This window comes from Macaca nemestrina (genome assembly GCF_043159975.1).
Source record: "Macaca nemestrina isolate mMacNem1 chromosome 4 unlocalized genomic scaffold, mMacNem.hap1 SUPER_4_unloc_1, whole genome shotgun sequence".
Lineage (NCBI taxonomy): Eukaryota > Metazoa > Chordata > Mammalia > Primates > Cercopithecidae > Macaca > Macaca nemestrina.
In genome coordinates this window covers 188,944-216,340 of record NW_027257554.1, presented here as the reverse complement: position 1 = coordinate 216,340, position 27,397 = coordinate 188,944, and the positions used below count along the sequence as shown (strand labels likewise).

Here is a 27,397-nt window from a genome sequence, read left to right as displayed (position 1 = left end):
CTCTTAGAAGTTTGACTTCTTGTCTATAGGGAACCCCAGGACTGTAGAGAGATGGATTTGCTGTCTGCATTTTAATATCAGGCAGAAATCCCTGGAGGGTCCCATGGGGAATAGTGGCACAAATACTCGTTCTAGAATCAGAAGCCCTCATATCCTGCTTCTAACACTAGCTGGATGTTCTTGGGAAAGTTTTGGTTTCAAACCTCAGTATGAGGAAGCATCTTCAAGGGATCACACAAGGCTATTGGGAGGAGCGGATGAGGGGCATGGTGAACATGCTGTGTAATCCGTGAAGCACGTCGTATGTGTGAGAAGTGGAGCTGTGTGGATAGCGGTTCTGGAATCAGTGTATAAAAACGATGGAAAGCACATTCGTAGTTCTGCCTGATGATACCACTGGGCACCTGTGTTGTACATGCCTGCAACATGGGTGAGGCCCGGGTCAGTACAGCTCACAGTTTGGTTTTCATGCAGTTAGAAAGGCCCGAGAGGACCCTTCCCCCCTCCAGCTGTAGGAAGGAGGCGGCTGTCTCCTGCTTATATTTGGTGGGATTGTCTGTGGCTCCTTAGGGACAGGAATGCAGGGAGTGGGGGAAGAAAGCCAGCCTGACTGCTCGCTAGTCAGCCTTCTCCCAGGGAGGAATGGAGGGGTCATTTCGTGGTAACTTGCCAAGTCTTTCTTAACCCATCTGCTCTTAGAAATGACCAGCATGACAAGTAAAAGACCCATTAGAGACAGATGGGCTGTGTGTCCCGTGCGTTTATGGGTTTGTGGCCTCAGAGCTGCCAGAACTCGATAGCTTTCTGGGGAATCGTGGGTCAGCCAAGGGGCTGAAAATAGTGAGAGGAAGAAAATTCACCCTCGTTGCTCTGGTCTGGGAGTGATGACTGAGGAGAGCGGCATGGAGGGCCCAGCCTTGGGGTCCCTCTCAAGCTCACTCTCACGGCAGTGGGAATGTGGGTCTCAACCTCCCTAGTCCTCCGTGATTTTCGTCTGTCACATACTCACCTCCAGCAGGGATGTCTATGGTGATGAGATGAGGGAGCATCCTAGCACATGTGGCACTTAGTAGGCTTGTGGTGAGTGGACGCTGGCGTCAGTGGAACAGGAGACTGGGCGCTGCGTGTGGACGCATTCATGTGCTGGTGGCATAGGTGGACAGAGGAGAGAGGGACGCTCTGCATTTCTCCTTTTGGTCTGCCACCCCCGCTGTTGTGAGCAGAATCCGTGAGTGTATTCTGTTGCCCCAGTCAACTTGGTAGGCTGATTGCTCAATTTTCTGCTTCCACTTTTGATTTCTTAAGAATGGGAAAAGGAACACTTCAGTTACTTTTCTGGTTGATGGCATACATTCCTTGATATCACCTTAATGCTTTTTAATTACTATGTATTTTGCATGCTGGAGCTTGCCTGACATCTGTGTTTTTATGCCTCACCCTCTCGCATAACTGTTGGCCACACCAGGACCAGAGAGAAGTGACCAGACCGATTGGTAGCAGGGCTAGGACTGGAATTCTCCAGCCTTTTGATGCCCAGCAGGCTCTGTTTTCTGTAATGCACTGCTCTTCCCTATTTCGACCCCTGTTAGGACAGTGGATGTGAAATGTAGCTGGGCGCTTTTGAGGGTGTGCTAGGAGTGTGGCAGATGCCTCAGATTGGCATATTCCCCTGACTCTGAATTCTCATGGCTCAGAGTCAGTCTCTAGGCTACTGACTGGGAAGATGCAGGAAGTTGTTTTGTATGGCAAACTATGCCAGGGCGTTTTTTTCACCCGGCAATTTGTTTGGTTTGGACTGGAATAAATGTCTGATCTTGGTTTCTTTGCCAATATTATTAGGGAGTGGAGCCTGACTTGTTAACTTAGCCCGATTCGTAGTGCTTAGAATCTCAGTGAGTGAACTGAGCGGAAGTGTGAGAGCATCTTGGACAGTGGTTTGCAAATCTAGCTGCATCTGGGGGGCTGTGAAAAAAGCATGCGTGCTTACTCCCGACCAGTTGAAATAGAATCTGCAGGAATGGAGCCTGGGCAGCTCTAGTGTTGTTAAAAACCCACAGGTGGTTCTGATATACTGTAAAGGTTGAGTAAAGGTTGAGATCCACTGATCCACAGTGAATTGGAGTCCTGGATCATAGACATGCCTTATGCTTTCACCAGCTTAGAATGGTTCTTGTGCTTTAGAACTGTGAAAAAGTGTTATGCAAACAAACCTGGAAATACCCTAAATGCCACATCCTGTTACTACCTGTCATGAAGTATATTTACCAGTTATTCACTCTATTCTGATCTCTACCCATTCCACCTTTTCTTCGTGGAACAATAATTTGACAGTTGGTTATGCAGAACCAGGGTAAGTCTAGTTTGATTGGCGGGAAACAATTTTGGGTATGAAGTACCCTTTAGGCATTTATTGAACTCTTGTTTGTACCACTGTTGTGCTGGACAGTTTATAAATATTACTTCTTTAAACAAGGCCTATGGAGTCAGGCTGCCTGAGTTTTGCTAACTAGCTGTGTTATTTGGGATAAGTTTTTAAGCTTATATAAACATGACTTTCATCTATGAAATGGGATGACAAGGGGTCATGATCATCTCACAGGATCGTGCAAATGTGTGTGTAACGTGCTTAGTTTGGTGCCTAACACATAGTAACTACTCAGTAAAGTTATTACACCATCATCATCATATTTAAATGTAAATATTAAGAGCTAATAAATTTGTAAAAGGTACTATACCTTTACCCCTTGAACCAAAGACTACTTTAGTTTTAAGTGGTTGGGTAAATTTATGACTTAAATATTGGCCTCTTGAATACCTTGAATTTCAATGGAACGTAGCCAGAGGATTTCATAATTGGACCGTTTCCTCTGGAAGTTGGAGCTTTGTTTGTTTGTTTGGTTTCACTTCCTACACTAAGCATGGGGCTGTACGCAACTTTATGATGACTTCTGGTACTGGGGAATCAAAGCTTCATTCACTTCTTTGGAGGAGATCATCTTATGCTATATGAAGCACTCAGTCTTCGTTAACTGTGTACCATCCAGATAAGACCAGGTGCTTCCCATGGCAGCCTGTCCTTTTCTTATCTCTCTCATCAATCTAGCCTGTTCCTTCTATTCCTCTTTATACTAGAACTTCTCTTTGAACAAGGAATGTTTTTTTGTCACTGCTAGGTTCCCAGCAATTAGTAATGCCTAGCACATACTAGGTGCCTCCTGAATGTTAATAGGTGATAATCTAGCAGAACACAAGATAAATCCGCAGGTTGAGATTTAAGCTGTGTGGTATGAAGGCTGCATTGGCAAACTTATTAAATCAATTTTGTTAATACAAGTTTAAAATGTCTTAGTAACTGACTTAGTTCAGTAATCATTTACTGAGTGTCTTCTAGGCCAGACATTGGGGACAGAAAGGTAATAATATATGATCCCTGCCTCATGCGCAGGAAGTCTAGTGCGATGGACAGACACGTGCCAGTGGCTGCCATGGAATATGGTGAGCATTAAGATAAAGGGGCACCCTGTGTGCCTTTGGAGCATAGAGCAGGGCTTGTGTTCTGGGAACATGGGCTCCATGTGAAAACACAATTTAAATTTTCTTTTTTCTTTTTTTTTTTTTTGAGACAGAGTCTTGCTCTGTGGTCCAGGCTGGAGTACAGTGGTGTGATCTCGGCTCACTGCAACGTGCTCCCCCCAGGTTCAAACGATTCTTGTGCCTCAGCCTCCAGAGTAGCTGGGATAACAGGTGTGAGCCACCACGCCAGGCTAATTTTTGCATTTATAGTAGAGATGGAGTTTCACCATGCTGGCCGGGCTGGTCTTGGACTCCCGACATCAGGTGATCCTCCCACCTCGGCCTTCCGAAGTTCTGGGATTATAGGCATGTATGTATTCATCCTTTTAAATATCTGCGGGTAGCACTTAACTCTAAATGGGTACTCATTAAACTATTGAATGACTTTAGTATGGATTGAATGACTTTGCTCGGGTCTCGTTTCTAATTTCCTTCATTAGAGGAAAAAACAAAAAATGCAGGTTGAATATCCCTCATCCAAACTGCTTGGAACCAGAAGTGTCTCAGATGTTTTTACATTTTTGGATTTTTGAATATTTGTATTATACTTGCTGGTTGAGCATCCTGAATTCAAAAATCCAGAGTCTGTGCTGTTCCAATGAACATTTCGTTGACCATCACGTTGGCACTCAAAAGTTGCGGATTTCAGAGCTTCTGGTTAGGGAGACTCATCCTGTATGGGTGCTGGATTGTCGAAGAAGTTCCAGACCAGAGGTTGGGTGACTAGGCTTTGGTTTTCGCTTTGTTACTAAACAGGCTGTTTTCTTCCATAAGCTCAGCTTTAGATACCCCAGTTGTCAAAGAAGGGAACGGGCCATCTGATGTTTAAGGCCTCTGTTAGTTCTGACTTGGAGACCCCTGGCTTCAGTTCATCTTCCTTAGGAATGGACAAAGAATATGGGAATTTTGAAATCGTTAGTCAACATCTACAGGGTCGTTGCAGCCTGGTTTTGGGTAAAGGTCATCTTTAGTGAGCCCAGGGAGAAGCACTGGTTTAGCTGTCAGCTGAGAGGGGTAAGCGGTCCTATTAATTTTCCTCTGTGTTAGTGAAAGCATTGTTAAGGGTCACAGCGTTAGTGGAGCTGGCTGGAAAGAGGAGGGGAACTCACTGTTACAGGTTATATTGAATGTCTTTTCAGTCGCTAAATGCTTTTTATGATATGTTTTCAGGATTTCAGTGTTGTATGATTTCTCTGTGTTAAGCACAGGAAATTTAACATCAGCAAAAAAGAATTCTCTTTCTTTCTTTTTTTTTTTTTTTTTTCTTTGAGATGGAGTTTCACTCTTGTCGCCCAGGCTGGAGTGCAGTGGCATGATCTCAGCTCACTGCAACCTCGGCCTCCTAAGTTCAAGCGATTTTCCTGCCTCAGCCTCCCGAGTAGCTGGGATTACAGGTGCCCACCAGCATGCCCGGCTAATTTTTGTATTTTTAGTACAGATGGGACTTTGCCATATTGGCCAGGCTGTTCTTGAACTTCTGACCTCAGGTGATCCTCCTGCCTCGGCTTCCCAAATTGCTGGGATTACAGGCATGTGCCGCGATGCCTGGCCTTGAATGTTCTTTCTATGGGAATCTACAAAAGCCAGGTTTTGAGTCTAGTTGCAGAAAACCTCTTCACTGTTTAGCTGTGCTGTGTGCTGGGCTTCAAGCCCAGCTGAAAAAGCTGTAGTATTTTATGTCAGTTGACTGTCTTGGAGAACTTAATGAGCAGTGGGCTGCAGTGATACTGTCAGAGTTCATGAGCGGTTTGAGGCTCTCAAAGCCTAGATACTGGGGTTGCACAAATACATCGGCTGGACTCACTATTTCTCTCGGGAGTCGGGAGGTGGAAAATGCTGTGATCTTACCTCTGCTCTTAATTTTACAGAGCTGTTACTAATGGTAAGAATGATTTCATATTTTTGTATTTTACTTCATAATTCACAGAGAATTTTAAAATCCATGATCTGATTTTATTCCCTCAGCAGTTCTGTGAAAAAGGCAGAGCAGTTTTCATATCTTCTGTTTTTGCGTGATTCTCTTGTGGCTCACAGAAGCTAAGAGCCTTCACCAAGGTCATAGGGTGAATGAGTCGCAGAGCTGGGAGTAGAGGCTCAGGCTTCTAGGGACCCTGTTTCTTCCTGGAATAGCTTGCTCTCCTGGCGCTATGCTCAGGTAACTGCGCATGCTCGGTTTGGTCTTTTGTAAATCCCTGCCCCATTTCGGGGGAAGTTCTTGGGAGGCTTCTATTCATTTTGGAGCATTTAAGTATCTTGTCCTCTCTCCCTCTTCCCAGATGCATGGGCATTTCTGCAGGCCCCCAGGCTGGCCCTTGTGCGTGGGGGCGTCTCCTGCCTCCACGTTGTTTGCATGCCCCCTTCTGAAGGTGCTCTTCCCTGTATGGAGCCCCCTCGTGCCTGCCTCCACACTGCAGGCTGTTCGGTAAATGTTACTGACTCAGCATCGTTGTTTTCTAGAAATGGGATGGGGTATGGATGCCACATTCTTTTCTGTGTGAAGTCTGCGATTGTATCATCTTGCCTTCTCCGTGTGTGCTCCTTGAGGGTGTCGCTGTGCTGAGGTCATCTGTGTTCCCTAGGGTGCCTCCCTTGGAGTCCGGGCCGTAGCAGACATGCAGCCAGTGCTCATGGCCTAAATGAGAGGAAGACCAACAGAGCCATTAAATCTGGAAAATGACAAGTGAGGGGAAGGAATTTTTATTTAAGGCATGTGAAAAAGAAAATTTTTTAGAAAAATTGACCTGTTTCTCCACTGGAGTTGAATTTCAGCTCAGAAAAGCAGCTGTGTGCCCAGAGGGCTTTGGGATTTCAGTTTGTGACAGATGAATTGAATTTGCTGTTGTATGAATGTATTATCCTTTTGTGGTTTTATTAGGCCTTTCTCCCAAATGGAAATGATTTTTCTATAAAAGTCACACTTCCTTTTTGAGAATTGTAACACTAATTGTATGGGATGGTCTCCCAAAAGATTACCTGCCAGGAACCAAACACACTGTCTCAGACTCACCGCCCCTGGTTTCTGCCTGTGCAGCTGCAAGGCAGAGAGGCACGCTCGAGCTGAAATCAAGACACATGTCTGCATCTTCTCTTTCTTGACTGCTGTTTCGTCTCTGAGCTGGCCTGCCTTCAACGTCTAGGAGCTTGGTGGGTGTAGACACATTACGGTATGGAGGAGGGATATGGTGTTGCCACAGCCAGGAGACTCACTGAAGTCTCTGTTCTCTTCCTGCTCACTGCTCTGACTTTGTATAAGTCACAATTGTAGGGCTGTGCACAGCGGCTTACACCTGTAATCCCAGGACTTTGGGAGGCCGACCTGGGAGGATCTCTTGAGCCCAGAGTTTGGATCCAGTCTGGGCAACATGATGAAACCCCATCCCTAGAAAAAATAAAAATTAAAAAATTAGCCAGATGTGGTGGCTCATGCCTGTAATCCCAGCTACTGGAGAGGCTGAGGTGCGAGAATCACTTGAGCCTGGGAAGTCGAGGCTGCAGTGAACCATCATCATGCCACTGCACTCCAGCCTGGTCAGAGCAAGACCTTGTCTCAAAAAAAAAACAAAAACAAACAAACAAAAACCCATTTGTAATAGTGGCAGTGGTTAAGTTTTGAAAGTTTGGAGAAAAGTTCGTAAATAACCTGTGACCATGGACAACTTACTTAGCCTTTCTATGCCTCAGTTTCCTCATCTATGAAAAATGAGAGAATATGGTACTGATCTTACAGGATTTCAACGAGAACCAAACGAGATCAAACTCAGAGCCTGGCACCTCGTGAGTGCACACTCAATGTTATTATTTCAACATTTTAGAGGAAAAAGAATGCTAATGGGTCATTATGACTAAACATAGTCTATCACTGGCGTTACTCATGGCATTGGAAGGAACTTGAATTCCATATAGTGTGATGGAGAAAGTATTTTGGGCATTGGCAGTATTGATTCAAAGAACAAAGGACGTGTCTGTCCTGTGTGGAGAGCCGTTTCCGCTTGTTTCTTTAAATGCTATGGGAAAAGCAGTCGACCTTGTGCTCTCTGCCAGACAGCTGCAGTCTCCGCGTATTGATTTGGCCAATGGTCACTCTCCTGTCATCATGGCAACAGGAGTGGAAGGGACAGCTTGTCTTGATTTGCATTTTCGTGTGTTTGTGCTATTTATAGACAATTACGACATGGAAGCCTGTTTATGGCAAGCTGGCAAATTCAGCAAAACATGGAAAAAACTGTTAGCACAGTTTGCACGTGTGCGGGCACAGAGCAGCCGAATAAACAGACATGTTTTCCTGTATTTTAAAAACTCTGGGGAAAAAAAAAGGAAAAGACATTAAACCATTGCCCAGATGGCTTATAGAGCTAGAGCTTTTTCCTTGAAGTACGTGAGTATGGCTGTCAGACATGTGAAACCCCAAGCCGTCTTAAAACATCATTTTGATGCTACCCCCTACCCACCCTTTTTTTCCATTTGTAAGGGACAAGGATCCAGGAAGGAAAGTATCGGCTTACAAAGGCTTTTGTTACAATTAGTTGTTCATGTTCTTTCTTTTGGTATCTTATTCTCTGTTTACATTTTATTTTTATTTTTATTTTTATTTTTATTTATTTATTTTTTTTGAGACAGAGTCTTCCTCTGTCACCCAGGCAGGAGTGCAGTTGTGTGATCTCGGCTGACTCCAACCTCTGCCTCCCAGGTTCAAGTGATTCTTGTGCCTCAGCTTCCTGAGTAACTGGGATTACAGGCGTGTGCCACCACGTCCAGCTAATTTTTATGTTTTTAGTAGACACAGAGTTTTGCCATATTGGTCAGGCTGATCTTGAACTCCTGAACTCAGGTGATCTGCCTGCCTCAGTCTCCCAAAGAGCTGAGAATACAGGTGTGAGCCACCGTGCCCGGCCGCTGTTTCCATTTTGTAACACTAGCGTCACCCCAGTGTAGGGTGGCTTCTTCTTTCCTGTTTAGAATAGGGGTATTCTTCTTTCCTGTTTCCTGGTGTATTTTCCTCTACAGCATCGATCACTCTTTAACATACTTTTTGGTTGTCTGTCTCTACCTACAAAAATATATGTTCGCTGTTATATCACCAGTGTCTGGCACGTAGATAGTCAGTCAATATTTGTTGAATGAATGAATGAATGAATGGGCTGAAAGAACCTTATTCTTCTTTCTTCTGTCACTTCACACCAAATGCTTTTGGAAAATGCTATGTGAACAGGGATCGTAAGCAGGAGAGGTTACACACATGGCTGTGGGATAGCCCATCATCCTCAGATACTTGTCTGGAAGGAGGTGGAGTACATGAGTAGAAATGATACAAGATAACCTCTTCAGGAAATCAGCCAAGTGTCACAGCTTTTCACATAGGCGTGTGATGTTTGTGTATGTGTGTATGAAGAGCTGTCGTGGCCTAGAATCACAGGCCTTTAGATCCTTTGTACAGATAGAAAAGTAAAGGCCGAGGCTCAGGAGTGCTGCAGGCCACCGAGGTAGAGTACCTGTCTGCCCTTCTCAGTGTCCGGTCACTTCTCACTGCACTCCCCTCTTTACTGCTAAAGCCACCTTCCCTGACTCTGAATGTGTAACCACGAGGGAGAAAATGTCCTCCAGGCTCACAGTTTGTGGAGAAAAAGCCCAGCAGCTGAAAATAATGTTCACAAAGTTTGTACCTAGAAAAAGTGGCCATTTCTATCATGTCTTTAAATTTCCCTGTTTCTCATACATTTTATAAGCAAGACAGTAGAAGGAGATTCGGGAACATCAACTTTAGAACAAGGGGGAAAAAATCAAACCTAGAGCATTCCAGTTTCTGTTTTCTTCTCAGTTTAGGGCTGAGGCACTTTAGCTTCCTGTCTAAGGGACTACTCAAATCTGATTAGAAGCCATTGTGGGCTGGTAATTATCCATAATTTTAGGAAGACAGATGCAGCACCAACTCTGTTCTCTAATAGCAGGCTTATTAATTTTAAATTTACATGGCAGGAGAAGCAGATGTCGAGGTGGGATAAGAGTTCAGATGCTTGGTCATTGATAGCTTTTTACTTCCACGTATCACATGGGGATTTGGGACCCAGGAAGCCCGCTGAGAACTGATGACTATCTGTCCCCTGAACAGCTGGGTTCTTTTTCATCCTGAGCTCAGAAAGATTGCTCCTACTGCAGCCAGGGAAGACAGGTTGTTGACTGGTTAGAAATCATGGCAGGTTATTTTCTCGACCCGCAGTTCGCAGTTGGAAAGCAGAGCTATCAAAAAGTTGTCTTCTCTATTGTATTTCAAATCTGGGTGTTTAAAAAATTATGTAGGCAAATTAAGCATTTCTTTAATGGTAGTTGTGTGTGTGCTTGATGCGAATGAGAGAGGTGCATTCCCTTGTAAAATCCTTGGGACTTAATAGGAAGATGTGAGCCTTAGAACAGAAGTTGGTTTTCTAGATGATCATGTAGACATGATGCTGAGCACCAAAGATGTTGATTGAAACGATTTAAAAAGAAATTTGTCTGAGTTCAGATTTTACACCAATATTTAGAAAATCAGCCAAAGAACTTGGAGGAATGTTCTCAGGCATCCTGTTCAGCCCCCTGCCCACATTGTCATAAAATCCGAGTGTGCGTACAGGGAGGCACATTCCTTTCTGTTCTCATGACAGGTCCTTCCCTGGCTCTGCACCTGCCTGTCATGCGTGTCCCTGTGAAGAGACCACCAAACAGGCTTTGTGTGAGCAATAAAGCTTTTTAATCACCTGGGTGCAGGCGGGCTGAGTCCGAAAAAGAGAGTCAGCGAAGGGAGATAAGGGTGGGGCCCTTTTATAGGCTTTGGGTAGGTAAAGGAAAATTACAGTCAAAGGGGGGTTGTTCTCTGGCTCTGGTGGGCAGGAGTGGGGGTCACAAAGTGCTCAGTGGGGGAGCTTTTTGAGCCAGGATGAGCCAGGAAAAGGAATTTCACAAGATAATATCATCCCTTAAGGCAAGGACCGGCCATTTTCACTTCTTTTGTGGTAGAATGTCATCAGTTAAGGTGGGACAGGGCATTTGCACTTCTTTTGTGATTCTTCAGTTACTTCAGGCCATCTGGGTGTATACTTGCAAGTCACAGGGGATGCGGTGGCTTGGATTGGGCTCAGAGGCTTGACATTGCCCTCTTCCCTACCTCCCCTACCTTTTCCCTCCTGTGTGGTTCTCTCACAAAGTGAATGGCCTCAACCACAGCTTCTCTGCAGCTGCATCAGACTGTGGGGACAAGAGTGGTGGCTGCTGCAGGGCCTGCTGTCCCCACGGAGCCCAGTCTTGCTTGCCGCTGCAGCCTGGTGATCATTTTGTACCTCAAGTATGTAATTCTACAGAACGAGAGCCAACATGCTGGGGATGGAGGCGTCTTTATCACGGTGCTCTGCATATTTTAATCTTGGGTAGAAAGTATGGAAAAGTATGTGATACCTGTGGTTTGATGTCAGAAGGACGTTGTGAACTTGATGTGGACTGAGGATATTCAGGTGCAACAGGCACCGCGGCTTCATTAAATGAGACTTCTCCATCTCCCTGCCAGGCACGCACAGGTGTATGGCCACATCTTATGTGTTATCCTTATTCTAGAGTGTGCCTTGTCGTCATGCTTAAAGTTACATGATGATATTCTGCCTCATAGAGTAGGTCCCAAACCTCATTCAACACAGAAATGTACTCTTGCTATTCTACACAGAAAGCACTTTCATATACCAAGTGGGAGAGCAGTCCTAAAATCTGGGCTGGAATCACAGAAGGAAGGCTTTGGGAAGCAACAGATTCCCTAGTCCAAAGCTGGTTTTTGATGAACCTAGAAACAGGACCAAGAGAAGTGAATTTGCCTAAGGCCCTGACAGTGTCTCACGGTAGCATTTGAACCTAGCAGTTTCTTGACCTATTTCTTTAAATGATTAGTCATGCTTCCTCTGATTCCTATATAAACGTATTCCTCATTCATTCTTTTGTTTCAGTGAATTATTGCAGTGCTACCCCATGACAGTATTTGAGTCAAAATGTGGCAGTGTTTATCCCTTTCCAAGGTTTTTAGTTGCACAGGTTTTCAAAGTTGTGCTAACAGTTTCTTGTTGGTTGCAAGGTGTCCTTTCAGAAGCCAATTGTGTGGTGTATTGATGTTGATTGTTGGAGGTAGTTTGGTTAGAACGAACTTCGAGTGGCTGGTGTGGGCCTGGGGGACAGTGACAGCTGCCTGCTTCATGGGCAGAGATGAAGTAATTGCTTCCTGGGAAGTACCATCCTCCTGGCCACACTCTCCAGCCCATTTCAGTTGTGTTGGTTTCCTCGCATCTGCACGTTTCTGGCTTCATGTGAGTCTCATTTATTTTAGCATATGACTTCAGGCTGTGGGGAAGAATGGCCATTTTAGCACAGAGATGCACACAAAGGAACAACTGGCTAAATGTGAGAGAAGACATTCTTGGGGGGGGTTTCATTTCTTTTATTCTGTAACAGGCAGTCTGGGAAGCATTCTGGACACGTGACCTGCGCTGTCACAGTTCCTCCTTGCAGGATCGCAGATGTTTGGAGATTGTAGTGATAACTGTTATCATTGAGAATGTCATCCTCTCAGGCTCTAATAAGGCAGGATTTATTCAGTGTTAATTTCTTAAAGACAACTGTATTTCTAGCCAAATCCATGGTAGACATTTCTCCTGGCAGTGTTGCTAGGGGTATTCCCGTGGCTTAGTCTTAGGGAAGCACACGCCTTTAAATACTGCTGAAGAGAACCCAAAGCGCACCGGAGCACTTTTGCCTTACGGGGTGTTAGTCACTGATACACATCTCAGTCAGACCTGATGGATTCTTGACCCCTTCCTTTCTTAATTTTTTAATTTTATTTTTAATTTTTGTTTTTTAAGAGCACAACCCCTCAGGTGGCCACCATGAATCTCTGGTGTTTTCAGCTGGTTGAAGCCTATTTGCCGTCTCTGGTTCAAACATATTCGAAACCTGATGATGCTTCCCTCGGTTGTTCTGCTGTGTGACCTCCGCCCCCGCAGGGTTCAAGAGTGTCAGAGCTGGGAGCCGCCTTCACAACTACCAGGGTTTCCGGAACCTCCTTTATCTAGCCCTGGTGACGGAAGAGATGTCATCAGAGGTGAAGGCTTATTGGTTTACATGCCATTGATAATGAACGAGGAGGTTTTCTTTTATATAAGGGGAGCTTCTTATAATGTGCTTTAGTAGGGTAAAGAAGCTTTTGAGGTTTGCTTTCTCTGGAAGGATAATTTGTGATCCTGCCCTTGCTTTCAACAAAAATATAATTTGCATACCAGTGCATGTTGTGTTACTGAGCACTGGCTGACAAATGGTTCTTAACTCGTCATTCACTCAGTCATTCTTTCTTGAATGGCATATGTATGCCAACCATAGTAGGAACTTGTTAGGCTCTAGGACTAACCCTTATGAAACGGGGGTCCTGGGGGAAGCAAATGCATATAACTATAAACATTTGTGGGGATATCAGAGGGGGTGCCTATAGGTGCAATACTTCGTTCATTCATTGTCCCATCTAGGAGGTTTTGTGTCTTAGCAGCGTGTTCCATAGCAACCCATCCCTCTATCAAAACATTCGTCATATTATTTTGAAATTCTCTGCTTAGGTATGTATTTTTCCCACTAAGTTTAGAACTGGTTAAGGACAGGCTATGGGGTACGTAATATATGTACACACACACACACACAGATATATATATTACCATAGTAAATATACAATATAGATTTATATATACACACACGTATATATTTCTCCCTCTCTATATATACACAAAACACACACACATATATACACACACACATATATATGAAATACACACACACACACACACACACACACACTTCTGCCAAGCACAGAAAGTCAAAACTAGGCAAGGGTTCTTTAAGTGTTCATGAAAAAATAGATGTGCTTAGTTAAGAGCGTCCTTAAGTTGCCAGGGGAAATACAGGATGGATTCACAAAGGGAGATTTTTTTTCTTTCTTTCTTTAACTCTTTTTTTTTTTTTTTTTTTTTCTTTTTTTGAGACTGAGTCTGGCTCTGTTGCCCAGGCTGGAGTGCAGTGGCCGGATCTCAGCTCACTGCAAGCTCAACCTCCCGGGTTTACGCCATTCTCCTGCCTCAGCCTCCCGAGTAGCTGGGACCACAGGCGCCCGCCACTTCGCCCGGCTAGTTTTTTTGTATTTTTTAGTAGAGATGGGGTTTCACCGTGTTAGCCAGGATGGTCTCGATCTCCTGACCTCGTGATCCGCCCGTCTCGGCCTCCCAAAGTGCTGGGATTACAGGCTTGAGCCACCGCGCCCGGCCTCTTTCTTTAACTCTTGAATTCGAAATAATCCAGACTTATTGAACAGTTGCAAAAATAGTACAGAGAATTCCCGTATGGTCTTCCCTCAGATTCCCCAAACATTTCACCCCATTTGCACTTTCTTTTTCTCTTTCTGTGGATATAATTTTTTTTTTTTTCTGAAATGTTTGAGAGTGGAAGGTAGAATGCAGGGCAGGGTGAAAGGCGGAAGGAGAGAGTTGGGTTGGGAGGCTGTTTTTTTTTTTAACCTTCTGAGATGGAGTTTCGCTCTTGTCATCCAGGCTGCAGTGCAATGGCACGATCTCGGCTCACTCTAACCTCTGCCTTCTGAGTTCAAGTGATTCTCCTGCTTCAGCCTTCCGAATAGCTGGGATTACAGGCACCCACCACCATGCTCGGCTAATTTTTTGTATTTTTAGTAGAGGGGTTTCACCATGTTGGCCAGGCTGGTCTTGAACTCCTGACCTCTGATGATCCACCTGCCTTGGCCTACCAAAGTGCTTGGGATTACAGGTGTGAGCCACTCTGCCTGGCGATTGGGAGGCTTTTACAGTAACCCAGAGCGCTATGATGAGGGCTGGACGTGGTTGGAAATGATGAGGAAGGTGAGAAGGGGTTAGGTCTGGCATTTATTTTGAAAGGAGAGTCTCTCTCTTGGATGACAAGAGAGAGAAAAAGAAGTTTTAAGGATGATGTCAAGGATTTTGGCCTGAGTAACTGGAAGGCTAGAGATGCTGTTATTGGGATCGGGAAGACTATGGGAGGAGTGGGTTATAGCAGGAGGAATCAAAAGTGCATTTTGGGCATGCTAAATTTGAGGTCCAAAAAGAGATGTAAAGAAGTGTTGGCTGGACGCGATGGCTCACCCCTGTAATTCCAGCATTTTGGGAGGCTGAGGCGGGCAGATCACCTGAGGTCAAGAGTTCGAGACCAGCCTGATAATTATTAAAATTGATCATTGATGTTTACTAGTTAATCATATTATTGCTCCTAATATCGAGGGAGTGTACACCTACCTGTGATGTTGTTCCTAATATCCAGGGACAGAGAGCATGATCTTAGTTTTAATATCGCAGTAGGTGTACACTCACACTGTGACACTGATCCTAATATCCAGGGAGTAAAGTATGACATGATTCCCAACATAGCAATGAATGGACAGTCACCCGGTGATATCGCTCCTAATACTCATGGAAGAAGCGTATGATATCACTCCCAATATCGCAGGGAGGGTACAGCTCTTCTGTGATATGGTTCCTAGTATCTGGAGGGGGAGAGGATGATAATAATTCCAGTATCGTAGGCAGTGTTCACCCGCCCTGTGATATTGTTATTAATATCCTGGAAGGGAGAGGATGATATGACTCCCCATAGAGCAGGAGGCGTACATCCTGGGATATTATTCCTAATATCCATGGAGAGGAGAGGCTGATATTACTCCCAATATGGCCGTGGGTGTACATCCATCCTGTGATATTCTTCTTAATATTCCAAGGCTGAGAGGTTGATATTACTCCCAGTATCGCAGACACTATAGACCCCCGTGTGATACTCTTCCTGCTATCCGGAAGGGGAGAAGATGGTATTAATCCCCATATCACGGGAGGTGAACACCCACTCTGCTATCTTTCCTAGTATGCAGGGGGAGAGAGGATAATATTATTCCCAATATTGCAGAAGATGTACACGCCCCCCCATGATATTGTTATTAATATTCCAAGGCACAGAAGACGATATTACTCCCCATATCACAGAAAGTATACACCCCCCAGTGATGTTGTTCCCATGATCCAGGAGGGAAGAGGATGATATTACTTTTTTTTTTTTTTTTGAGATGGAGTCTCGCTCTGTCACCCAAGCTGGAGTGCAGTGGCCGGATCTCAGCTCACTGCAAGCTCCGCCTCCCGGGTTTACGCCATTCTCCTGCCTCAGCCTCCCAAGTAGCTGGGACTACAGGCGCCCGCCACCTCGCCCGGCTAGTTTTTTGTATGTTTTAGTAGAGACGGGATTTCACCGTGTTAGCCAGGATGGTCTCGATCTCCTGACGTCGTGATCCACCCGTCTCAGCCTCCCAAAGTGCTGGGATTACAGGCTTGAGCCACCGCGCCCGGCCCTCGGATGATATTACTTTCAACCCCTGCACCCTGCAATGCTCTCACCCTGCAACACCGACACCCAGCTGAACCTGACATGGAACCAGAGGTGCTGGCTGGGGGTGTTCATTGCTTCTCTTTTCTCCCTTGCCAGACTCAGTAGAGGAAGCTGAGACCGAGCAGCCGCAGGAACAAGGTGGGTTTTGCGCGTGGCTCAGGCTTCCTCTGGTTATGAGCTGGGCCTTGGGGTAACGCGGGGGGTGGTGACAGAGCTGAGTACGGTGGGCATTGGATGCGACAGTCACCCCTCTGTGGTGTGGGCTGGGGGCTTGGAGGATGTCGCCTGAGGTGGGCCTGAACCTCCCGTCTACTCTGGCACTGGAGGCCGTGGGGTCCCACACTTCTTCCAATGAACATGCTGACCCCTGCCTGGTCCCCGAACGAGGTGGGGCATCCTTTCCAGTGCTGGGGCCCACATATAGTTGTGGGTTCCTTCTTCATGACCTGGAGAAGCTGCAGTTCACCCTGTGCTCTGCCTCAGAGATGGGAGGCCACACTGCCCTCAGCGGGTAGCAGAATTCAGAGCCTTAGGTTGCAGGGGCCTCAACTGATGTCCCTGAAAGGTCTGCTCCTTCCTGAGGGGCTGATTCAGGGAGGCCCTCCCGTCTCCCCTCTGCAGCTCTGTCTCTTCCCCTCAGGGTCCACATGTGGACAGCCTGGTGATATGGACGCACCAAGGGCTCTTGGAATTTCCCGGGGAATGGGATCCATCCCAGTACATTTGGGATGCAGGCACAAGGTTCCAGAGGAGGCCCGGGAAGCCAGTGGGGAAGGGAAGGTTGTTGTAGGTTTGCCTCAGGGAGGGGGTGGTTCCACCCTCTGCCAAAGTCTCTGGAGCAAAGGCACGTGGCTCTCCAGCTGCCCCGGAGGCCAGGGTAGTGGCTGGGAGGGGCTGTGTGCAGAGTGTGCCAGGCCCCACCCACAAATGGGGCTTGTAGGGTCCTGGGGTGGCAGAGACTGAGCGTAGGAATGTGAGCTTCAGGCCACAGAAGCCACAAAAGGGTGAGTGGCGTGATGGTGGGGCAGCACTTGGCCCCGGGTTAGGGAAGTCTCTTTAGTCTAGAACCAGAGGGTTGAGAGGATTTAGTCAACTAATAGGTGGTGGATGAGGGGCTGGTGGTGGAGGAGGGGCTGGTGATGTAGCCTGTGTGAAGGCCCAGGGTTGAGGGAGTGGGGGTGAGTGAGCGAGGATGAGTGGGGTGTGAGTGCTGGTGAGCGGAGGTTTCATGGGGTGAGTGAATGAGAGAGTGAGCGGGGATGAGTGGGGTGTGAGTGGGGGTGAGTGAATGGGGTGTGAGTGAACAGGAGTGTGAGCGGGGATGAGTGGGGTGTGAGCGGGGATGAGTGAGTGGGGTGAGTGAGTGGGAATGTGAGCGGGGATGAGTGGGGTGTGAGTGGGGGTGAGTGAGTGGGAGTGTGAGCGGGGATGAGTGGGGTGTGAGCGGGGGTGAGTGAGCAGGGCTTATGCAGGGAGGTGCAGAGTTGGGAGCGGGTGGGTTGGGTGCTGGATGGTGAGAAGCTCTTCTGGAGAGCTAAGCAGGGCCTGGGGCCTCAGGCTGTGGCTTGGCCTTTTCCCCAAGAGCACTGGGGAGCCATGGGGTGCTATCGAACAGTCACTGCAGACTGAGCAGTGAACGGACAGTAGGTGGGCAGGGCTGTCTGAAATCTAGGCCACAGAGGATAGATGAGGAAGTTGAGTCCAGGAAAATGGCTGAGTCGAGGGATACTGTTGTGGGTCCCCTCTGCCTTGCAGCGCTTTGTCATGGCATAGTGAGACCACTCAGAGGTGCCTCCTGTGGCCTGGACCAGAGCCCCAGGGGCTGTGACCAAACCTGCCCATTTCCCAGCACAGGCCTGGCACCCACTCCTGGCCCTAGGAGGGATGAGATTTTGGAAAGGACCGTGTGAAGGGGCCCTGGTCCCACATATCTGCCCAAGGAGGGGTGGGGGGTTCTGACCCAGGCTTCTTCCCCAGGGGCATTCTCTGACTGGAAGGAGACCCTCCAGGAACCCAGCGCCCCAGCCCCCACTGCAGCCTCCGGTTGCTCCTGGCACAACAGCCTGTGACACCTCCTCCTACGAGGCCCTCCTCGGGGTGCTGGGGGATTCAGACTCGGAAATGCAGGCCAGGGAACGGGGATCATGCTTCCTTGTCTCCCCACCCTGAGCTGAACGGTCGAGGAGACCGAGGGCGGCGCTGATACCCCACATGCTTCCTTGGGGTCATTTTTGAGTCACTTTCGGTAGTTTGTGTCCTTCTAGGAGTGTGGCTGTTGTGTCTGGATGGTCTGATTTCTTGGTGTACAATTGTTCGTGGTGTTTTCATGGAATCCTTTTATTTCTGTCAGGTCGGCAATAATGTTTCCTCTTTCATTTCTGATTTTAGAAACTGGGGCTTTTATTTATTTATTTATTTTTATTAAAGATGGGGTCTCATCATGTTCCCCCAGGCTGGTCTTCAATGCTGGCCTCAGCAATCCTTCCACTTCCGCCTCACAAAGTGCTGGGATGACAGGCGTGAGCCATGGTGCTCAGTCTCTGATTTTAGTCATTTGTGTCCCATCTTTCTTTTCTTGGTCAGTCTGGTGAAATATTTGTCAATTTTGTTATTATTTTCAAAAAACCCACCTTCGGTTCTGTTGATTATGTCTTGTTTTTCCATTCTCTGTATTTTTACTTCCCATCTCCACTCTCACGTTTATTATTTTCTTCCTTTTATTCACTTTGCGTTTAGTTCTTTTTCTAGTTTCTCAAGGCAGAAGGTTAGGTTTTTGATTTCAGATTTTTCTTCTTTCTTTGAATGTAGACATTTGCAGTTATAAATTTCCCTTTCAGCACTGCCTTAGCTGCATCTTGGAATTTTTGATACGCTGTGCTTTTTTTTTTTTTTTTTTTTAAGACAGAGTTTTGCTCTATTGCCCAGGCTGGGGTGCAGTGGTGCAATCTTGGCTCACTGCAACTTTTACCCAGATTCAAGCCATTCTCATGCCTCAGCCTCCCGAGTAGCTGGAATTACAGATGTATGTGCACCACCCGCCCCCCCCCCCCGCCTAATTTTTTTTTTTTTTAATAGAGACAGGATTTCACCATGTTTCCCAGGCTGATCTCAAACTCCTGGACTCAAGCGATCCTCCCGCCTCGACTCCCACAGTGCTGGGATGAGAGGCGTGAGCCACCGCGCTGGCCCGGGCTGTGCATTTGTTTGCATTCTTCTCCAATTAGTTTTCGGTTTCCCTGATGGTCTCTTTGACTCACTGGTTGTTTAGGAGTGTGTAATTTCCACATATTTTTGAATTTCCCACATTTCCTTCACTGTCGATTTCGAGTGTTCATGCCAGTACAGCTGAAGAACACCTCTGCTTTGGTCTCAGTCCTTCTCCATTCACTGAGGCTCATTTTGTGGCCTGGCACATGGTCCGTCATGGGGAATATCCCATGGGTGCTCGAGAGGACGGTGTATTCAGCTGTTGTTGGGGGGCGTGTGTGACAGATGTCCATTCGGCGTACCTGGTTTCCTGTATTAATCTCCGGAACGTTTCTCACACTAGAAAATCAGAAGCTTTCCACTGTTCCCAGCGCCCTGGCTTTGGGAGAGGCCAGTGAGCCTGTGGCTTGGGAGCCTGGTTGCATGAGAGAAGCATGTGTGGGAACGCCAGGGGCCGGCTTTGAACCCCATTCCCCCAACATGATGCCGTGTGTGGCAGACATGACGCTTGGCTTTGCTCTCTGCGAGTTCCATCTGTGACAGGGGCTACTTGTGCCCCTGGCCTCATCAGCTCAGGCTGAAGGTGGCCCTGGTCCTGACCAGAGGGACTTTGTGAAGCAGAAATAGATGGCCTGGTGCAGGGGCACAGCCTGGCCAGGATCTCAGCCCTGGGAGTTGTAAAGAAGGCCGGCCTGTACCATGAGCATCTGTACCAAGCTGTGCCCATGTCACGGTGTGCTTGGCATCTGCCCTTGCACAGGTGCATGGCCTGTCTGCGCTCAGGCTCCCCGCCTATGGGACCCAGGCTCACAGAGGTGAAAGAGGCAAGCATGGCGCAGGGGCCTCCGAGAACAGCCAGCCTCGCTTCAATGCTGGGAGACTAACATCTTCCATTTTGTCTTCTGCCCAGGCCAGCTGCGGGCCGTCCAGTGGCTGTGCTACTTCTACAGCGTCATCATGCCCAGGAAGGCCCAGTGTGTCATCTACCACAAGCTCCAGCTCTCCCTGACCCACAAAGTGGCCGACAAGGTGCTGGAGGGGCAGATCCTGGAGACCATCAGTCAGCTCTACCTGTCCCTGGGCACGGAGTGGTAAGGGCTGGCTTTGCAGTGGTGGAGGTGGGGGCGGGCAGGGCAGGGAGGGGGGCACAGGGAAGCTGGCTCAGGGCGCCATCAGCCCCTCTCCTTTTGATCATTTGGTTCTTTGGCATCAGATGCTTTGAGCTGGTGGGCCTGGGGTCGTCCCAGGGCTGCTGCTGGCCCGTGAGTCCCAGCTTGAGCCTCCCTTGTTGGGTCAAAGGTCATCTCAACCCCAGCAGAGGCAGTACATGCACTCTGGGCTGTTCTTCCTATTATGGTGGCTTTTGTCATCTGATCTTTGCCTGCCCTGAATCTTCACTCCTGGCCTTCATCTGTCCCCTTAAATGTGACCACAGCAGCCACCTGTGGCTTCTCTCCCACAGAAGACAAAGCCAGTTGTTTCACCTCCTTCCCTGGGGCAGGGTTTCAAGGTCTCACGTCCCATATGTGGCCTACTCCCCTTCCCCCAAGCATCCTGACCTGGTGGGGTAACCATGGCCCTGGCCACCCCACCCATAGGGCCCAGTGACATTGCTGCAGTCACACCCCCTCGAGTGTTGGACTTACTGAGAGAGCAGGGAAGGAGCCAGATTCCATGGGGACCTGGGAGACTGGCTCCAGTCTTGGCCTCAGGTTCACAGAAGGAAAATGGGCCAGTGTGCTAGAGCTATGCTTCGCAAAGTGTAGTCCCTGGACCAGTAGAGCAGCATCCATGTCACCTAGGAGTTTGTGGCAAGTGGGAGTTCTAGGGCCTGCCCCAGGCCTGTGGAGCCGGAAGCTCTGGGGGCAGGGCCAGCAAGCTATAAGGACAGGCCTCCGGGTGACTGTGATGCCTGCACACCTTGAGAATCATCGGCCCAGATAGCCTCTGAACACTAACGGCTCCTGGTGCATCTGGAGAAGACACAGGCCATGTCTGGGAGGCAGGGGAGATGGACTAGCACACTCCTCCTGCCACAGGGCAGCATGATGCTCGATTCCCTCAGAAGGATGTCCTTCATCTTTTCCATGCCGTGTGTGTTCACCCTGGCCCTCCCAGCAGCCTGGGAAGGGCAGAACACTGCACACACAAGAGGGCTGTTCCCAATCTGCACATTCCAGTTCATCTGTCGCCAGACCCATGGGAGGAGGCAGACTGGTTCCAGGAGGATGAGAGCCCTTGTTCTGACACCTGCGTCTGATTCCAGGGCCTACAAATCCGCTCTGGACTACACCAAACGAAGTCTGGAGATTTCCATTGACCTCCAGAGGAAAGAGGAGGCGGCGCATGCCTGGCTGCAAGCAGGGAAGATCTATTACATCCTGCGGCAGAGCGAGCTGGTGGACCTGTACATCCAGGTGAGTGACAAGGGATGCAGGAGGACCCCTGTGCTGTTCACTCTCTGTCCATCCACCCATCCATTCATCCTTCCATCATCTATCTGTTTACCTGCTCATCCTTCTATCCATCAATCCATCATCTATCCATCATCTTCCCATACACCTGTGGGTCCTTCCATCCATCCATCCATCCTTCCATCATCCATCCATTCACCTGTTCATCTTTCCATGCAACCATCCATTCATTCACCTCTCCATCCATCTATTCACCTGTTCGTCCATCCATCCATCCATCCATCCTTCCATCTTTCCATCATCCATCCATCATTCTTCTGTTCACCTCTTGGTCCGTCCATCCGTCCATCCTTCCATCTTTCCGTTATCCATCCAACCATCTTCCATCCATCCATGATCCATCCATTCACCTGTCCGTCCATCCATCCATTCATTCATCATCCATCCTTTTATCATCCATCCATCCATTCACCTGTTCATCCATCCCTCCATCCATTCTTCCATCCTTCCATCCTTCCATCCTTCCATCATCCATTCACCTGTTCATTCTTCCATCCATCCATCATCCATCCATCTTTCCATCATTCATCCACTCGCCTGCTCATCCTTCCATCCATCCATCCTTCTATCATCCATCCATCCATCCGTGCATCCATCATTCATTCATTCCTTTATCATCCGTTCATTCAGCGACCATCCATCCACCTGTTCATCCATTCATCCATCCATCCTTCCATCATCCATCCATTCACCTGTTCATCCTTCCATCCATCCATCCATCCATCCACTCATCTCCTGTTCATCCTTCCATCCATCCATTTATCCATTCATTCATCCATCCTTCCATCCATCCGTCTTTCCATCATCCATCCATTCATCTGTTCATCCTTCCATCCATCCATCCATCCTTTTATCATCCATCCATTCACCTGTTCGTCCATCCTTCCGTCCATTCATCCTTCCATCAACCATCCATTCACCTGTTCATCTTTCTATCCTTCCATCCATCCACCATTCATCCATCTGTCCATTTATCCATTCATCTGTTTATCTTTCCATCCATCATCCATCCATCTGTCCATCCCTCCATCCACCATTTATCCATCCTTTTATCCATCCATTCACCTATTGTTCCATCCATCTGTCCATCCTTGCATCATCCATCCATTCACCTGTTCATCCTTCCATCCATCCATCCTTCATCCATCCATCCATCCATTCAACCATATATCCATCCATCCACTCATCTCCTGTTCATCCTTCCATCCATCCATTTATCCATTCATCCATCCATTCATCTGTTCATCCTTCCATCCATCATCCATCCATCCATCCTTTTATCATCCATCCTTCATCCATTTATCATCCATCCATCCACCTGTTCATCCATCCATCCGTCCATTCATCCTTCCATCAACTATCCATTCACCTGTTCATCTATCCTTCCATCCATCCACCTGTTCATCCTTCCATCCATCCACCATTCATCCATCTGTCCATTTATCCATTCATCTGTTCATCTTTCCATCCATCCATCTGTCCATTCATCCATCCGTCCATCCCTGCATCCATCATTTATCCATCCTTTTATCTATCCATTCACCTGTTGTTCCATCCGTCCGTTCATCCTTCCATCCATCCATCATCCATCCACATATCTATTTATCCATCATCTATCCATGCTTCCATCATCCATCCATCCACCTGTTCATCCATCCATTCTTCCATCATCCATCCACCCACCTATCTACCTATTAATCCATCCCTCCATTCATCTATCTGTCCATTTGTTTATCTATACATTCGTCTATCCACCATCTATCCATCCACATGTACATACATCATCTACCCTCCACCCATCCATACATTATCTACCCACCCATACATACATACAGACATACACACATCATTCCATCCATCCATCCATCCATGCATCCAAGCATTAATCTAGCCACACGCCCATCCATCCATCCATGTGTCTACATCTTCTCATCCATTCATTCATCCATCCACTCATTCCTAAACCACTGCTGAGCACCTGTTGTGTGCCTTTTCCCTCCCTCCAACTGGTTCCCTCACATCCTCCCCCAGTGGCCAGCATCTTTTCCCTGAGGGCAGAGGCGTGGCCCCTCACAGTGCACAGCATCTGCTGGTATACAGCACATGCTCAAATAATGCGACCACTCAGTTAACACACAGAACTTGCTCCAAGCGACACGTGGCACATCTCCTTACAAAATGAATCTATCATAGTGACTGTTTTCAGAGGCTTTCCCAAACACAGTGTGATCTGGAACAAATTGTGAAGCCCACGAGTCTGGTGAAGTTTTCATTATTGAGCACCTGCTGTATACCTCCTTGAGCTGAGGAGAAGGATCAAGAGCTCATGGCCAAGAGGGGACCAGGCCCACCCACAAACACTGCGGATGTGGCAGGGATGTGGCAACGCAGAAAGGAGCCAGGGGCTGGGCTCCCAGCAATCTGGGGGCCACGGAGACTGGTTTGAGTGCAGGGGGAGTGGGCTAGGGCTAGCCCTGGTGGTAGGATTCAGAGGTATCGGGCTCCTGGGCTGCAGCTGCTCAGTCACCTCCTGGCACTCAGGTGCATCAGTTCATTGTCCTCATGCCAGTGGTGGGGGCAGCCCTCATGCACAGGGTCTGAAAAATGCTCAGGTGTACCTGTAGTGTGTGAGAGGAAGGAGGCTGGCAAAGGTGCGCGTGGCCACCTCGCTAGGTGTGGGTCTTGAGGGAACTTCTGTCTCCTTTCAGGTGGCACAGAATGTGGACCTGTACACAGGCGACCCCAACCTGGGGCTGGAGCTGTTTGAAGCAGCTGGAGACATCTTTTTCAATGGGGCCTGGGAGCGGGAGGAAGGCATGTCCTTCTACCGGGTGAGCTGGCCTGTGGGCTGATGTGGGTGGGCCTCAGTGGGGCACCTGGAGGCTGAGGTACAGGTGTGGCACGGTAGAGGTCTCCCACCTGGAGGCAGGGCCACCCATGCACATGATGAGTTTCCAAGTGGTCTCACCGGGAATGATATTGACCATGCCCCTGCCCGAGACAAACGCTCGGGGCCTGGACGTGACAATGGTTCTACCCTTGTACCTGATGACCTCAAGCAACCATGAGTGAGAAGTCCTGTCCCCATCTTCCAGATGAGGAAACTGAGGCTCAGAGAGGCACAGGGACATGTCAAAGGACACACAGCATCAGTGGGAGACCCAGGTCTGCATGTACCCCGAAGTGGGACAGCTTCTCCCTTCCTCTGAGTTCACAGTGTTGCTCAGCCCTGGGCACAGAAAAATGTGGTGTTTTTAGAGCAGAGAGGAGTGCTGGCTCCCCCCAGTCAGACCCCCGGTGCCCAGGTGGGAGAGGCTGGTCTGAGGCTGTCAGGTGTAGCTGGATGGGCCTCAGGTGACTCTTCAGCCCCCAACTTGGTGTCTGAACTGTGTGTTATCCCAGAGCACAGAGCTGTGTCGAGGTGCAGGGGTAGCTGGGGCATGGGAAGCTCCAAGTACATGTTTGAGCTCTGAGGAGGGCGCTGGGCAAGGTGGGTGCTGTGGGAAACCTGACCCCACCTGCCTGTGTGGTAGGACCAGGCCCTGCCCCTGGAGTGACTACGGGCAACCGCAAGGTGGAGCTGCAGCTTCAGCTGTGCAACAAGCTGGTGGCACTCCTGGCCACACTGGAGAAGCCCCAGGAGGGCTTGGAGTTTGCCTACATGGCCCTAGCACTCAGCATCACTCTGGGTAAGTCCCCTGAGCCCCCACCCTGCCAGGACCCACACTTTGCCAGAGCCCAGCCTCCAGGTCTGCAGGCCAGGAGCTGAAACAGCTGCTGGATTTTCCTGGTCTCCTGTCCAGGCAGGCAGATCTGCCCAACGGGCTTCCCCGTCCGGCTGTGGGGCACAGCCCGAGGTCTCTCACGCAGTGCAGAGCTCCCTGCCTGCCTGAGCTCTGCTTCCTCTGCCTGTTCCTGCTGCTGACCACAAGGGCCGCCCAGTGTGCCCTCTGCCTTCCAGACATGCCAGGCATCTCATTGGTCCCTGTGCCAGGCTGAGTGGCACATTCCCTTTCTCTTGTGCCCTTCCCACCATCATCAACCACACAGCTCTCTGGCTGATAAAATCCCAGTTCCCCTTCCAGCAGTCTGCCCCTTAAGGCCGGGCATCCCCTGGTGCTGTGCCAGGGTCGTCTGTCCCCCTCCAGAGACAGGGAACCCTAGGCAGGCCACATGCCCCAGCGCCTTGTGCCCCGTGGCCCATTACACAGTAGGTGTGCAGCTGACTCCCCAAGGTAGGGGGCTCTGATCGTGCCACACCCAGGAGGAGTCGGATGTCACGTCTGTGGGTTGCCTGGAGCCGGGGAGCCCAGGAGCACCTGGACTGCATGGCTTTTGGGTTCTCCTGGTTAAAACCAGTGAGCAAAGGCAGGTGGCTCTGTGTAGACACAGAACTGGGCCATCCAAGTCCGACTTTCCAAAGCCTCACAGTAGACAGGGGCAGGCCTTATTAGTTCTGCTTTGCACATGGGAAAGTGAGTCTGGGAACCTGGAAGGGACTGGCCAGAGCTGCCCAGGTGACCACAGGTGCCTGGAGGCAAGCCAGGCATGCAGCCCGGGGTCTGCATACCTGCTCCTGAGGGGCCTGAGCCCTCCCTGCCCCAGGGAGCCACGTCCTCACACCTGCACCTTTGGCCTGCACCCAGGGGACCAGTGAACGAGCGCATGGCCTACCACGGCTGGCCGCCCTGCACCACCGGCTGGGCCATGGCAAGCTGGTGGAGCACTTATACCTCAAGGCCCTGTAGCTCTGCAACTCGCTGCTGGAGTTCGACGAGGAGACCGTCTACTACGTGAACATGTATCTGGTGCTCGGTGACATCATCTTGTATGACCTGAAGGTGGGTGGCAGGGGTAGGGCACGGGGTGTTCCCAGACCCCTTGGAGTGGGATCTCCACCCACACCCCAGAGGCCTGGGTTCCAGCCTTCCTTAGGAATGGCCCAGTGGCCTCCCTGGAGCTCTGCACCCAGCTGGAGGAGCCGGCAAGGTTAGCAGATACAACCAAGCTCCCAAGATGGCCAGGCCCCACCCTCAAGAACTCAGTCTCAGCCAGGGAGGCTGACACATGAGTGGGCAATGGTGGCCTCTGGGTAAAGAAGGAGGATTGTAGTCAGGGGGGCCCTCCTGGAGGAGGTGACACCAAACTGAGTCTTGACAGTCAAGTGTCAAGTTGCATTTAACAAAGAAAACAGGGTCAGGAGAAGGACATTTCAGAGGATGGCATCATCCTCACACTGAATCCACGTTGCAAGATCCAACCCAAATCCTGGCGCCTCCTCTAGGAAGCCTGCCCAGGGTGCCAGCCTGCACTGAGTAACTCCTTCCTGGAGTCCCGAGACACCTTGAATCTTCACACCACCCAGGAAGGGTTGGGTGGGACCCCAGTGTCTTACCATTGGATTCACAGACAGGGAAACCCCAGCTTAGGGCAGGTGTAGTGGGGCGGGGGCCCAGCCAGCCAGGCTGAGACCTTGCTGGGTCGGGTCTGTCTTGAGGGGAGGTGCTGTGCTCCCTCTGCCCCCAGCCCTGCAGGGGTAGAGAGCTGGGACTGGCAGACTCAGACCTGGGGTGTCTCCACCCCTCTGCCCAGCAGGCACCACCCCTCCTCAGCATCGCACCGGCACCTCGTCAGTGCTCCTTAGGGGCTGAGAGGCCAGGGCACTCCAGTCCAGGGGCCAA

The 27,397-nt window shown here is 49.1% G+C and overlaps 1 protein-coding gene and 2 long non-coding RNA genes across 14 annotated transcripts in view; 1 reads left to right on the top strand and 2 right to left on the bottom strand.

Moving 5' to 3' along the window:
• LOC139361026 (uncharacterized) overlaps positions 1 to 27,397 on the bottom strand; it is a 570,651-nt gene that overhangs the window by 386,455 nt on the left and 156,799 nt on the right. The gene's annotated exons all lie outside the window — the stretch shown is intronic.
• The window catches only part of LOC139361027 (uncharacterized), a 35,586-nt gene that overhangs the window by 5,348 nt on the left and 2,841 nt on the right, over positions 1 to 27,397 (bottom strand). For both annotated transcript variants that reach the window (XR_011618608.1, XR_011618609.1), the window contains exons 2-3: positions 2,816 to 6,205; positions 1,010 to 1,299 (exon numbers count right to left, since the gene is read on the bottom strand). This is a non-coding gene — a long non-coding RNA (uncharacterized lncRNA). The remainder of the gene's footprint in view (positions 1 to 1,009; positions 1,300 to 2,815; positions 6,206 to 27,397) is intronic.
• On the top strand, positions 10,755 to 24,568 carry LOC139361029 (SH3 domain and tetratricopeptide repeat-containing protein 1-like). The gene is made up of 6 exons (XM_071089520.1): positions 10,755 to 10,888; positions 12,486 to 12,679; positions 16,132 to 16,173; positions 20,153 to 20,333; positions 21,509 to 21,659; positions 24,425 to 24,568. Exons 1-6 carry the CDS (start codon positions 10,755 to 10,757, stop codon positions 24,566 to 24,568), a joined length of 846 nt encoding a protein of 281 aa, XP_070945621.1.